At 44.0% G+C, this 14,030-nt stretch overlaps 1 protein-coding gene across 5 annotated transcripts in view; it reads right to left on the minus strand.

Moving 5' to 3' along the window:
* Positions 1 to 14,030, minus strand: part of LOC135517920 (guanine nucleotide exchange factor VAV2-like) — a 242,752-nt gene that overhangs the window by 35,759 nt on the left and 192,963 nt on the right. For all 5 annotated transcript variants that reach the window (XM_064942631.1, XM_064942628.1, XM_064942630.1 and 2 more), the window contains exons 6-8: positions 10,527 to 10,625; positions 9,493 to 9,561; positions 9,297 to 9,397 (exon numbers count right to left, since the gene is read on the minus strand). In XM_064942631.1, the coding sequence (XP_064798703.1) occupies positions 9,297 to 9,397; positions 9,493 to 9,561; positions 10,527 to 10,625 (269 nt within the window). The remainder of the gene's footprint in view (positions 1 to 9,296; positions 9,398 to 9,492; positions 9,562 to 10,526; positions 10,626 to 14,030) is intronic.

Below are 14,030 nucleotides of genomic sequence, written 5' to 3' on the forward strand. Positions count from 1 at the left end.
CTCATTGTCACATAATTCTTAAGTTCTGCAAGCAATGAATATGCATCATTATTATAATATAGCTTTCATTGTAGTGGCTATCGTGCCTGCACAAATCAATCAAATGTCAGTGTCATATGTACAGGATAGACGTGGCGCAAGCTTCCCAGTTCAATGAATTACTTCACTCATCATAGGTCTATGTATATTTTTTGTCATGTCATATTGATCTAGCACACGTTTGCAGTCTAAGGTTTCTGTTTGGTTTCAGGTGTATAGCCCATAGGCTTACTCCTTCCCCTTAATGTGTTGAACTGTTTTCTCTCCTTCACTATCACTCTCTTCTCTCTAATCATTATATTAGAATGTATGGAACTCCATATAAAACTGGTGTGTCTTTCATGGTCGTGCCCTGCCTGGCTGTGAGAACTCCCATGTACTGGTCTACACAGGCTGGTTGCTGCTGTTCACAGCTATATATAATAATAATAATATATATATATCCCATTTAGCAGACGCTTTTGTCCAAAGCGACTTACAAGTCGGCTGGGGCCACTACTTTTACATATGGGTGGCCCCAGCGGGAATCGAACCCACGACGCTTGGCGTTGCAAGCGCCATGCTCTACCGACTGAGCCACACAGGACCATATATGATTGCATAGGAGCGGACTCGAACTAAGGTGAACCCAAAAGCAGCTTGTCAAATGGCCACATTGACACTCCATTATCAGCAATCATGGATTGGTATCGTAGGAAAAAGAGGGCCGAACAGGCTGTAGTTGAGCGGGTCGAGAGTTTCAAGTTCCTCGGTGTCCACATCACCAACAAACTATCATGGTCCAAACATACCAAGACAGTCGTGCAGAGGGCACAACGAAACCTATTCCCCCTCAGGAAACTGAAAAGATTTGGCATGGGTCTCCAGATCCTCAAAAGGTTCTACAGCTGGACCATCGAGAGCATCCTGACCGGTTGCATCACCGCCTGGTATGGCAACTGCTCGGCATCTGACCGTAAGGCATTACACAGGGTAGTGCGTAAGGCCCAGTACATCGCTGGGGCCAAGCTTCCTGCCATCCAGGACCTATATAATAGGTCAGCTTCTACCCCCAAGCCATAAGACTGCTGAACAATTCATCAAATGCCCCCCCCCCCCCATTTGTTTTGTACAATGATGCTACTCGCTGTTATTACCTATGCATAATCACTTCACCCCTACCTACATGTACAAATTACCTCAACTAACCTGTACCCCCGCACACTGACACAGTACCAGTACCCCCTGTATATAGCCTCATTATTTTAATTCGATTGTGTTATTTTTTATTGTTTTATTTGGTAAAAATGTTGTTAACCTCTTGATGCTCTGGGGGCGCTATTTCATTTTTGGATGAAAAACGTTCCCGTTTTAAACAAGATATTTTGTCACAAAAAGATGCTCGACTATGCATATAATTGGTAGCTTTCGAAAGAAAACACTCTGACGTGTCCAGAACTACCAAGATATTTTCTGTGCGTGCCCTAGAATGTGAGCTTCAGGCAAAACCAAGATGAGACGGCATCCAGGAAATTAGCAGGATTTTTGAGGCTCTGTTTTCCATTGTCTCCTTATATGGCTGTGAATGCGAGAGGAGTAAGTCTGCCCTTTCTGTCGTTTCCCCAAGGTGTCTGCAGCATTGTGACGTATTTGTAGGCAGATCATTGGAAGATTGACCATAAGAGACCACATTTACCAGGTGTCCGCCCGGTGTCCTGCGCCGAAATTGGTGCGCAAAAGTCAGCTGCCAGTATTTTTCCATGGGATTCAGAGAGGAAAGCAAGCTTCCACGAACGATATATCAATGAAGAGATATGTGAAAAAACACCTTGAGGATTGATTCCAAACAACGTTTGCCATGTTTCGGTCGATATTATGTAGTTAATTCGGAAAAGGTTTGACGTTGTAGGTGACTGAATTTTCGGTTCGTTTCGGTAGCCAGATGCGATGTAGAAAACGGAGCGATTTCTCCTACACACAGACGCTTTCAGGAAAAACTGCGCATTTGGTATGTAACTGAGAGTCTCCTCATTGAAAACATCCGAAGCTCTTCAAAGGTAAATGATTTTATTTATTTGGTTATCTGGTTTTTGTGAAAATGTTGCGTGCTAAATGCTACTCAAAATGCTATGCTAGCTTTGCATACTCTTACACAAATTAGTCAATTTCTATGGTTCAAAAGCATATTTTGAAAATCTGAGATGACAGTGTTGTTAAGAAAAGGCTAAGCTTGAGAGCAGACGCATTATTTTCATTTTATTTGCAATTTTCAGAAATCGTTAACGTTGCGTTATGCTAATAAGCCTGAGGCTTTAGTCACGATCCCGGATCCGGGATGGGGAGTTTCAACAGGTTTTAACCAACTGTGCAGTTAAAAAATAGTTAAGGGCTTGTAAGTAAGCATTTCACGATAAGGTCTACACTTGTTTTCGGCGCATTTGACAAATGAAGTTTGATTTGATAAGCTTAATCATTCATATTTACAGTATAAAGTTGGCTTACATGCATAATTGTAGCCTTCTTCACAAGTGGTTCTTTGACGTATCACAGTCATTTTATCAACTGAGTCTTCAGTGATAAAAAACCCCGAATACTTCATCCATGCTTTATGAGCTCAGTAGACCTACTACTGCCTTTAACTTTCATTCTTCTAGGCACTTTCATTTCATTTTGTATTTTATCGCCTCATAAACAAAATGTCTTCTGCAATAACTTGATATGTTAAGTCAGTCCTTGCAATCAGTTTCATCTCGAATAATGGTTATATTCTCCAGCCTCCCAGCAGCAAACCAAGTAGCAGGGTGGTCATTAACATCTGGCACCAAGGATCTTCCCTCAGAGACATGGCCATTCCCCAAACTATTTCATAAAATGTCATATTGCATTCCATCTTTTTTTCATTCAGTTAAGCCTGTACTCGATTGAACTCGAGAGGGTGCAAGAGAAAGAGAGAGAGAGAGAGTGAGAGCTATTTAGAGGGAAAGCGAGTCAGGAGTAAAGTCGGAAGATGGACGTAAAAAAAAAGCATGTGGAGGAAACAACCCCTAAACTCCACAGTTGCTTAAGACTGAGCTCTTCTGTGCAAGGGAGGGACACTTTACACCAGTGACATGTAAACTTTCTCTTTAAATTCCTCTCTCACTTCCGGACGGTGCTATCACCCCTGTTGCCGCTATGGGAACGCTGCCATGCATGTTATTTCAGAGAAAACACCATTTGGAGTAACTGTTCCCTCGGACCTTCACCCCCACCTCTGTAGCGAGTCTGCAGCCGCATCTGGCTGGAGCGTCAGGCCAGAGAGGAATTCTCCTAGCAAAGCAGAAGTGACAGCCTGCAGAGAGAGGGAATATTGTCTGACACGTGGCATTGGGACCCCCTCACCTTCACTGAACACATTCAGCACACAGCAAATGGAAGGGAACACAGTAGTAGCCCTCTGGTACAACAGCTCTCTGCTGGTCTCTAAGTACATATTACAGGGTTATCAGGGGTGCGGATTACTCCGGAAATGAGTTTGGGGTTTGGGAAAGTGGCAAGCCCCCCTATGTAATGTATGGTGATCCAACAGGGGAGCCTCTTATAAAAATGTAGGCTGCCTTCCTAGAGCTGGGACGATGAAAACGAAAATGATCAACACCAACCAAACCGACCACTTATCTTGGTGATATCGTTCATTACAATAAATAACCTATAGGGTTCTACTAGAGAAATGTGAAGTTTGAAAATAATAATATGGTTGGTTGATTGTTGATGGGACAATTGACACCTACAACCTTTAAATAAGTAGTAGTAATAGTTTTAAAAAAGAACGGAGGTGCACAATGACGTTAAGCTTATTGTTCAATCTATTGTTATCGTGATAGTTCAGTCAATTTATCACGATAGTGGTTTCCTCTAAAGTACATTCAAAACTGTCATCAAGTTTTAACACGTTTTAGAGAAGGTGTCATTAGCCACACTGACATTTTCAGACTGGCATTCACTGGACACAGCAACGACAACATGAGAAGCTTTCCATTCATTTTTCAAAGAGACGAAAAAGCTGGTGTATTGTTGCAAAGGTCAATGGGACTTACAAGCGGAGATAACAACATTAATTAAACGAAGCCGGGTCCTCAGAACCAATCGACGAGGGGCTTTGATGAGAATGGATCCATCTGAGTGGTGCCAAATCCCCTAGTCACTGGGCTCTGTTACTGGTTAGAGAGCCACCCATAATGAAACAACGGGAGATTGTCTGTCAATCATCTCCTGAATACCAAAGGCAGCGTTGCCCAAAACATCCTCCTGTTCCGCATTCAGCAGAATGTCACAGAAGGTAAATATTAACATTCCCTGTCGTTGACATCTTTCAATGCGCTGATGATGGGAAGGTGGGAGGAAATAGCTTTTTAGCTTATTGCAGTGCAGGGAAGTTCAACAATCTACAAATCACAACTCTAATCCTATCCATCGTAGTAATGTTAAATCCTGAGCTGTAGTAGCATCAGCTGGCAGACCATGTGGTGGCACACGATTAGGCCACGGGCCATAACTAGGAGATGTGCAGTGACCTAAAAGCCCTTGCTGTGCTCTGGTTGTAGTGTAGTTGTGCAGTAGGTGTATTAAAAGTCTATGGTACTGTAAGGGCTAAGCATGCTTTAGCCTAGCGAGAGAGAGTTGAAGAGATATAAGGACAGCTCAATCAGATCAGCAGTGGCTGTTAGATAAACACAGGGAGTGTGGTGGAGGGACTTCGTGTTTGGGGAGGAGGTGCGAAAGATTGGGATAGAGAGTGTCGTTGCTGTCACGCTAGCTCTGTGTGGTGTGATGCAGCTCTCCAGGTCCCCCAAGCAGCCCTGCAACGAGCCAATTACCTACACAATCTGACAAACAAACTATGTAGAACAGCTGCGGTCTGTTTGGAATGGGGGGGATAGGACGCAAGCATACCCCCCCCCCCCCCTTACCGGTTATGTACTATAATCAGATCACCATCCACAGTGTAAACACAAACATGCTCATTCACAGATTAACACAAGCACGCATTCACTCCCACACAAATATATATTACCAGGTTTGGCTCCAGCTCCATGTGAATCCTAAAATGAGGCTGAATCAGGACTAACATTCCTGGAGGGCTGTCGGAGGGCTGTCGTTGTCACACCCTGACCATAGTTTGCTTTGTATGTTTCTATGTTTTGTTTGGTCAGGGTGTGATATGAGTGGGCATTCTATGTTTGATGTCTAGTTTGTCTAGTTCTATGTTTGGCCTGATATGGTTCTCAATCAGAGGCAGGTGTGAGTCATTGTCTCTGATTGGGAACCATATTTAGGTAGCCTGTTTGGTGTTGGGTTTTGGTGGGTGATTGTCCTTGTTCTTGTTCCTGTCTTGTGTTAGTTTGCACCAGTTTAGGCTGTTTCGGTTTTCACATTACGTTTATTGTTTTTGTATTGATTCGTGTTTCCTTTGTCTCATTAAACATGAATCTCAATAGCCACGCTGCATTTTGGTCCGACTCTCCTTCGCATAAAGAAAACCGTTACAGTCGTGGCTGTATCCTGTCATTACCAGACCAGGCCTATCATTACCATTACCTAAAGAGTAAAGTAGCGCAGCACAGTCGGGAAGCACATAACCACTCCAAACGCAAATCATCACCCACGTTACTGTACTGCAGCTGGGGTGTTCAACAGCTCTGACCGCCTTCTCTTCTATACACTAATGTGCTTTCATGAATCCCTAGTAGATTACAGGAATCCATTTCAACAGCCTACACAGATCACAGCACATTTGGAGCGTGCTCTCTGAACTAGTAATTGTTCATTATCATTATAACAGTGTTACAGACCCAGTCGGCTCGTTGCTTATATGAGCTTTAATTGATCCATTCTGTTTTACACTAATCGAATCAAATTGTATTTGTCACATGCGCCAAATGCAACAGGTGTACACCTTACAGTGAAATGCTTACTTACAAGCCCTTAACCAACAACGCAGTTTTAAGAAAATCCCTAAAAAAGTCAAAGATAAGAATAACAAATAATTAAAGAGCAGCAGTAAAATATCAATAGCGAGGCTCTATACAGAGTCAATGTGCGGGGGGCACCGGTGTCGATGTAATTGAGGTAATTATATACATGTAGGTTTGAGTTATTAAAATGTCTATGCATAGATAATTACAGTGAGTAGCATCAGCGTTGGGGGGGTCTGGGTAGCCATTTGATTAGCTGTTCATGCGTCTTATGGCTTGGGGGTAGAAGCTGTTTAGAAGCATCTTGGACCTAGACTTGGTGCTCCGGTACCGCTTGCCATGCGGTAGCTGAGAGACCAATTTATGACTAGGGTGAATGGATTCTTTGACAATTTCTAGGGCCTTTCTCTGACACCGCCTGGTATAGAGGTCCTGGATGGCAGGAAGCTTGGCCCAGGTGATGTACTGGGCCGTACACATTACCCTCTGTAGTGCCTTGCGGTCGGAGGCCAAGCAGTTGCCATACCAGGCAGTGATGCAACCCGTCAGGATGCTCTCGATGGTGCAGCTGTAAAACCTTTTGAGGATCTGAGAACCCATGCCAAATCTTTTCAGTCTCCTGAGGGGGAATAGGTTTTGTCGTGCCCTCTTCACAACTGTCTTGGTGTGCTCGGACCATGTTAGTTTGTTGGTGATGTGGACACTAAGGAACTTGAAGCTCTCAACTTGCTCCACTACAGTCGTGTCGATGAGAATGGGGGCGTGCTCGGTCCTCCTTCCCTGTATTCCACAATCATCTCCTTTGTCTTGATCATGTTGAGGGAGAGGTTGTTGTCCTTGCACCACACGGTCAGATCTCTGACCACAACCCTATAGGAGGAGGTCAGAGATCTCAGGTCTCATCGTTGTCGGTGATCAGGCCTACCGCCGCTGTGTCATCAGCAAACTTAATGATGGTGTTGGAGTCGTTCCTGGCTGTGCAGTCATGAGTGAACAGGGAGTACAGGAGGGGACTGAGCACGCGCCCCTGAGGGGCCCCCGTGTTGAGGATCAGCATGGCGGATGTGTTGTTACCTACCCTTACCACCTGGGGGCGGCCCGTCAGGAAGACCAGGATCCAGTTTCAGAGGGGGGTTCCAGGGTCCTTAGCTTAGTGATGAGCTTTGAGGGCACTATGGTGTTGAACGCTGAGCTGTGGTCAATGAAAAGCATTCTCACATAGATGTTCCTTCTGTCCAGGTGGAAAAGGGCACTGTGGAGTGCAATGGAGATTGCATCATCTGTGGATCATCATCTGTGGATCTGTTGGTGCGGTATGCACATTGGAGTGGGTCTAGGGTTTCTGGGATAGTGTTGTTGATATGAGCCATGACCAGCCATTCAAAGCATTTCATGGCAACAGATGTGAGTGCTACGGGTCGGTAGTCATTTAGGCAGGTTACCTTAGTGTTTTTGAGCACAGGGACTATGGTGGTCTGCTTGAAACATGTTGGTTTTAAAGACTCAGACAGGGAGAGGTTGAAAATGTCTGTGAAGATACTTGCCAGTGGGTCAGCGCATGTTCGGAGTACACGTCTTGGTAATCCGTCTGGCCCAGAAGCCTTCTTAATATTATTCTGTCACACTGTCGTCTGGAACAGCTGATGCTCTCATGCATGTTTCATCTGGTAGGCTTGTGTCACTGGGCAGCTCTCTGCTGTGCTTCCCTTTGTAGTCTGTAATAGTTTGCAAGCCCTGCCACATCCGACGAGCGTCGGAGCAGTTTAGTATGATTTGATCTTAGTCCTATATTGATGCTTTGCCTGTTTGATGGTTCGTCGGTGGGGCATAGCAGGATTTCTTATAAGCTTCCGGGTTAGAGTCCCGCTCCTTGAAAGGGGCAGCTCAACCCTTTAGCTCAGTGTGAATGTTGCCTGTAATCCATGGCTTCTGGTTGGGGTAGGTATGTACAGTCACTGTGGGGACAACGTCCTCGACGCACTTATTGATAAAGCCAGTGACTGATGTGGTGTACTACTCAAAGCCATCGGAAGAACCCCAGAACATATTCCAGTCTGTGATAGCAAAACAGTCCTGTAGTTTAGCATCTGCTTCATCTGCCCACTTTTTTATAGACAGAGTCACTGGTTAATTTTTGCTTGTAAGCAGGAATCAGGAGGATAGAGTTATGGTCACATTTGCCAAATGGAGGGTTGAGGGAGAGCTTTGTATGCGTTTCTGCGTGGGGAGTAAAGGTGCTCTGGAATTGTTTTACCTTTGGTTGCACATCTACCATGCTGATAGAAATGAGGTAACATTGATTTAAGTTACCCTGCATTAAAGTCCCCGGCCAACTAGGAGCGCCACCTCTGGATGAGCGTTTCCCTGTTTGCTTATGGAGGAATACAGCTCATTGAGTGAGGTTGTAGTGCCAGCCTCGGTCTGTGGTGGTATGGAGACAGCTACAAAAAATACAGATGAAAACTCTCTAGGTTGATAGTGTGGTCTAAAGCTTATTATGAGATACTCTACCTCAGGCAAGCAAAACCCTGACTTTCTTAGATATCGTGCACCAGCTATTGTTTACAAATATACATAGGGCCCCGCCCCGTTTCTTACCAGAGGCTGCTGTTCTGTCCTGCCGATAGAGCGCATAACCCACAGGGTAGCCTAGTGGTTAGAGCATTGGACTAGTAACTGGAAGGTTGCAAGTTCAAACCCCCGAGCTGACAAGGTACAAATCTGTCGTTCTGCCCCTGAACAGGCAGTTAACCCACTCTTCCTAGGCTGTCATTGAAAATAAGAGTTTGTTCTTAACTGACTTGCCTGGTTAAATAAAGGTAAAAATTAATGTCGTCGTTCAGTCACGAGATGGTGAAACACAAGATATTACCATTTTTAATGTCCCGTTGGTAGGATATACGTGCTTTCAGTTCGCCCCATTTATTTTCCAGCGACTGAATGTTAGCTAGCAGAACAGAGGCAAGGGCAGATTAGTCACATCTACATTTCCTTTTCCAGCGAAGAACTACTCATCTAATTTGAGGTGAGTAATCCCAGTTCTGATGTTCAGAAGCTATTTTTGGTCATAAGAGACAGTAGCAGGAACATAATGTACAAAACAAGTCACGAACAACGCGAAAAAAACGAACAAAATAATATGGTTGGTTAAGAGCCGATAAGACGGCAGCCCTCCCCTCCGGCGTCATCTTTAATAATCCCATCTGTCCTCTGCGTTATCCTGAAATCCTGCATCTAAATCCAACTGCATGCACACAGGGCCACACACGGAATACTATCTCAAACATGCACGCACACATACACACAGCTCCCGAGGTCACTAACCTTTCCTTGAAGTCTACGAAGATCTTCCCCAGACCGTTGCCTCCGCTCACCATGTTGAGGTCGATGGCCCTCAGCAGAGCAAAGTGGACTTTAATCACATCCTGTATGGGGTACAGCACAACCATAGTCAGCATGGGTCACACTAACACGTCACCTCCATCAGCTCCACACTGACACTACACTCATCAGCACTCACCTCCAGATTTACAAAGATGGACTCCATGTCTGGTGGACTGAGAACTTGCTTCAAAGGGATCATATAATTCTGTAGAACACCAAAACAGTACAATTGAGAAGTGAAAAGAACTTGCATGGCAATATACAGTAGGCCAAACATCATTGACTGAACCTGTTGACGTTGTAAACAAATCGGTAGTAGTGTAAAGTTGTATATTAAACATCAGTTCAATCCAATAGCATGCGCTGGGGGCGCCCAGGAAAATCAATCATAAAAAAGGTTTCACTATAATGTGTTGCTGCTCGGTGTAAGTAGCTTAATCATTGTCTTGTATACACATGTAGCCATTTGTTTGAAGTGCCCATGACGTGCTGTGAGTACCAACCACTTATGTTCACTCGCACACACCTTCCCTGTTGTTTGAGTAATGTTATTGTATGCTTGTCACATTACATAATCTTAATGATAACAAATAGATCCATTAAAATGTAATGAAGATATGATGGCTTTATTAACCTCAACTCAATCAAGCTCAAACGACTCCTCTGATTATAAGAAGGTGATTCTGGTTTAATTGCATGTTTGTCTGGCTCAGCAAACACAAACACACCCTTAGTCTAATGGATCCAGTGAACTGTCCATCAAATTGAGAATAATCTCTTTTTCATCATGGAGAAGCTGCTGTTTAACCGCTGACATAATTTACAACCCTAGGTGAATTGTGTGTGTGTGTCTGTGTGTGTGTGTGTCTGTTTACACACAGAGCCCTGGAGATCAGTCTCTTCCCATGGGACCGTGCCAATAATAAGCCTATCGATCTGCTCCACAGACATTTGTCCTCTCCAATGAACCTGCCAATAGCTGACATTTCCACACCGCTCCCAGCCGGAGGCCTGACAAAGGAGACGTGGCAAAACACACCTACCCTAGCAGCGAGCGGCATCCAACACTGCCAGCCAGCCACCCACTGCACACACACACATACGCAGATACGTACATAAACGGAAGTACACACACACATACACTTTTCCGTATCTAAGTCCCTCACCCACCTTCTCAATGTCCTCCAGCGTCTTGTAGTACTTGGCCTCAGTCTCCTGGATCTCCACTAAGCAGCAGTTTCTCTTGTCGTCTTCTGTCATGCCCATTTTCTGTGGAGGTCATTAACGACAGGAAAAGTGATGCTAGGATGTCATTATGTCATTACACGTCCCTGACAAGGCTGTTCATGTGTCTGATTGTCTAATGGTGGGTGTCAAACATGTTATCTAGGCAAGGTCATTAATACCAATCATATGGCTTGATGTATGTTATAAAACTATACTGTATAAATACTGTACACGCTGCTTATTTTTTTACAATTTTCTACATTGTAGACATCAAAACTATGAAATAACCAGTGATGTAAAGTACTTAAGTAAAAAATACTTTAAAGTACTACTTAAGTAGTTTTTTGGGGTATCTGTACTTTACTTTTACTTCACTACATTCCAAAAGAAAAAATTGTACTCTTTACTCCATAAATTTCCCTGACAACCCAAAGTACTCGTTACATTTTGAATGCTCAGCAAAAAGAAATAGAAATTCACACACTTATCAAGAGAACACATGGTCATCCCTACTGCCTATGGTGTGGCGGACTCACTAAACAGAAATGCATCTTTTGTAAATCATGTCTGAGTGTTAGAGCGTGACCCTGGCTATCCATACATTTTAAAAACAAGAAAATAGTTTTGCTTAATATAAGGAATTTGAAATGATTTATACTTTTACTTTTGATACTTAAGTACATTATAAACCAAATACTTTAAGACTTTCACTCAAGTAGTATTTTTACCTGAGTAACTTTCTATTAAGGTATATATACTTTTACTCAAGTATGACAATCCGGTACTTTTTCTACCACTGGAAATAACACATATGGAATTACGTAGTAACCAAAAAAGTGTTAAACAAATGTAAAAAGATTTTATATTTGAGTTTCTTCAAAGTATCCAGCCTTTGACTTGATGACAGCTTTGTACACTTTTGGCATTCTCTCTACCAGCTTCATGAGGTAGTCACCTGGAATGCATTTCAATTAAAAGGTGTGCCTTGTTAAAAGTTAATTTGTTTTTGAATTTAATTTGAATTGATTTCCTTCTTAATGCATTTGAGCCAATCAGTTGTGTCGTGACAAGGCACGGGTGGTATACAGATGATAGCCCCATTTGTTAAAAGACCAAGTCCATATTATGGCAAGAACAGTTCAAATAAGCAAAGAGAAATGACAGTCCATCTTTACTTTAAGACAGGTCAGTCAATGCGGAAAATGTCAAGAACTTCGTAAGTTTCTTCAAATGCAGTCGCAAAAACCATCAAGCAGTATGATGAAACTGGCTCTCATGAGGACCGCCACAGGAAAGGAAGACCCAGAGTTACCTCTGCTGCAGAGGATAAGTTCATTAGGAGTTAACTGCACAACAAATTGCAGCCCAAACAAATGCTTCACAGTAACAGACACATCTCAACATCGACTGTTCAGAGGAGACTGTGTGAATCAGGCCTTCATGGTCGAATTGCTGCAAAGAAAACACTACTAAAGGACACCAATAAGAAGGGACTTGCTTTGCCAAGAAACACGAGCAATGGACATTAGACCAGTGGAAATCTGTCATTTGGTTTGATGAGTACAAATTTGAGATTTTTGGTTCCAACCACCGTGTCTTTGTGAGACGCAGAGTAGGTGAACGTACGATCTTCGCATGTGTGGTTTTCACCGTTAAGCATGGAGGAGGAGGTGTGATGGTGCTTTGCTGGTGACAATGTCTGTGATTTATTTAGAATTCAAGGCACACATAACCAGCATGTCTACCACAGCATTCTGCAGCAATACACCATCCCATCTGGTTTGCACTTAGTGGGACTAGCATTTGTTTTTCAACAGGACAATAACCCAACACACCTCCAGGCTGTGTAAGGGCTATTTGACCAAGAAGGAGAGTTATGGAGTGCTGCAACAGATGGCCTGGCCTCCACAATTACCCGACCTTAACCCAATTGAGATGGTTTGCGATGAGTTGGACCGCAGAGTGAAGGAAAAGCAGCCAACAAGTGCTCAGCATATGTGGGAACTCCTTCAAGACTGTTGGAAAAGCATTCCAGGTGAAGCTAGTTGAGAGAATGCTAAGAGTGTGCAAAGCTGTCATCAAGGCTAAGGGTGGCTAATCTCAAATCTCAAATATATATATTTTCCCTTTGAGTTACATTCATTAATGTACAGTACCCGATGCCAATAGGGAGCTGTGACTGTCAACATGACCAGACAGGGGGATAGCAGAACAGCGCCCAGCTACACCCAGAGGCCCTGCAGCACTGCATCCAAACCACTCAATGGGAATTTGATGAGCACTTTTAATGAACTGAGCCCAATTCTCACTCATCACTCCATCATGACCCAATAGAATATGATACTTTTGATTAACTGTAATTGCTGGGACCCGGTCATGTAACGCAAGCCGATTGGACGTGTTGTGGGAAGCGGTTACATAAACGCTGGAACTGTGGGATTTATAACGAGTTGAGTGCCGGCTGGCTTGCTCTCGGGCAAGTGCTAATGAACATCTGTGTCTGCAGCTCTGTATCTTCGGCAACATCTGGGGCCAGTGCAGAGTAGAACGGGGCTGGGGAGGGTGGACCAGCCAAGGCAAACACCCCGCCCAGCGCATCCAGATTCATTTAGAAGCGCAAACAGCCCAGCAGCATCGGATCAGTGAATCACAATGCAATGCTAAAGTTAGAGACGGGTGAAAAAAGTAACATCTGCGACTGTAACAGTCGGATAAAACGACCCTGCCAGATCCTCTGACATCACCTCCATCTTAACTGTCTGTGTGGCTGCGGCTGCGGCTGTCAGCAGTCTTGGTTGTTGTGTTGAGAGGACTATTCATTCTATTGTGTCATCTGGAACAGAACTGAAGGTTTATAAGCAGTTCTGATAATACAACAAGTCAAACCAGAGTCAATTAGACTCAAAGGCCCAGATCCAGCTGGGTATCAGAAGACAATCAGGTGTGTTGGAGAGCACAGCCACAGAACTGACATAGGAACTGATGAAGGCTGTATTGGGGTTTGATCTGGCTGCTTTTGATGATGTCATATTGTGGCAATGTCATGGTGTTGATGGTGATATGTTGATGTCATGGTGAGTCACACACACAGGGGCAGATGGGGATTCCCTTGACCTGTGCTGTACGCCATTGATCTAATGGCGTGGTCATCTGAGAGGAAGGGTGTTGTGGGGACATGTCAGACTGATGAACAGCGCTGCAGAGCTGGATGACAGAACGGTGAGTCAGGGCACTTACCTGCATGTATCTGATCTGCAGCATAAGGAATGGGAAAACATAAGAGGTGAGCAGAGCAGAACAGAACACACACCGACGGATAGAGAGCAGCAGAGAGGACAAACACACCCACGTACACAGATAGAGACAAGTAGAGAATTACACGCACTCACACCCACGTACACAGATAGAGACAAGTAGAGAATTACACGCACTCACACCCACGTACAC

This window comes from Oncorhynchus masou, chromosome 28 (genome assembly GCF_036934945.1).
Source record: "Oncorhynchus masou masou isolate Uvic2021 chromosome 28, UVic_Omas_1.1, whole genome shotgun sequence".
In the NCBI taxonomy this organism is placed as follows: domain Eukaryota; kingdom Metazoa; phylum Chordata; class Actinopteri; order Salmoniformes; family Salmonidae; genus Oncorhynchus; species Oncorhynchus masou.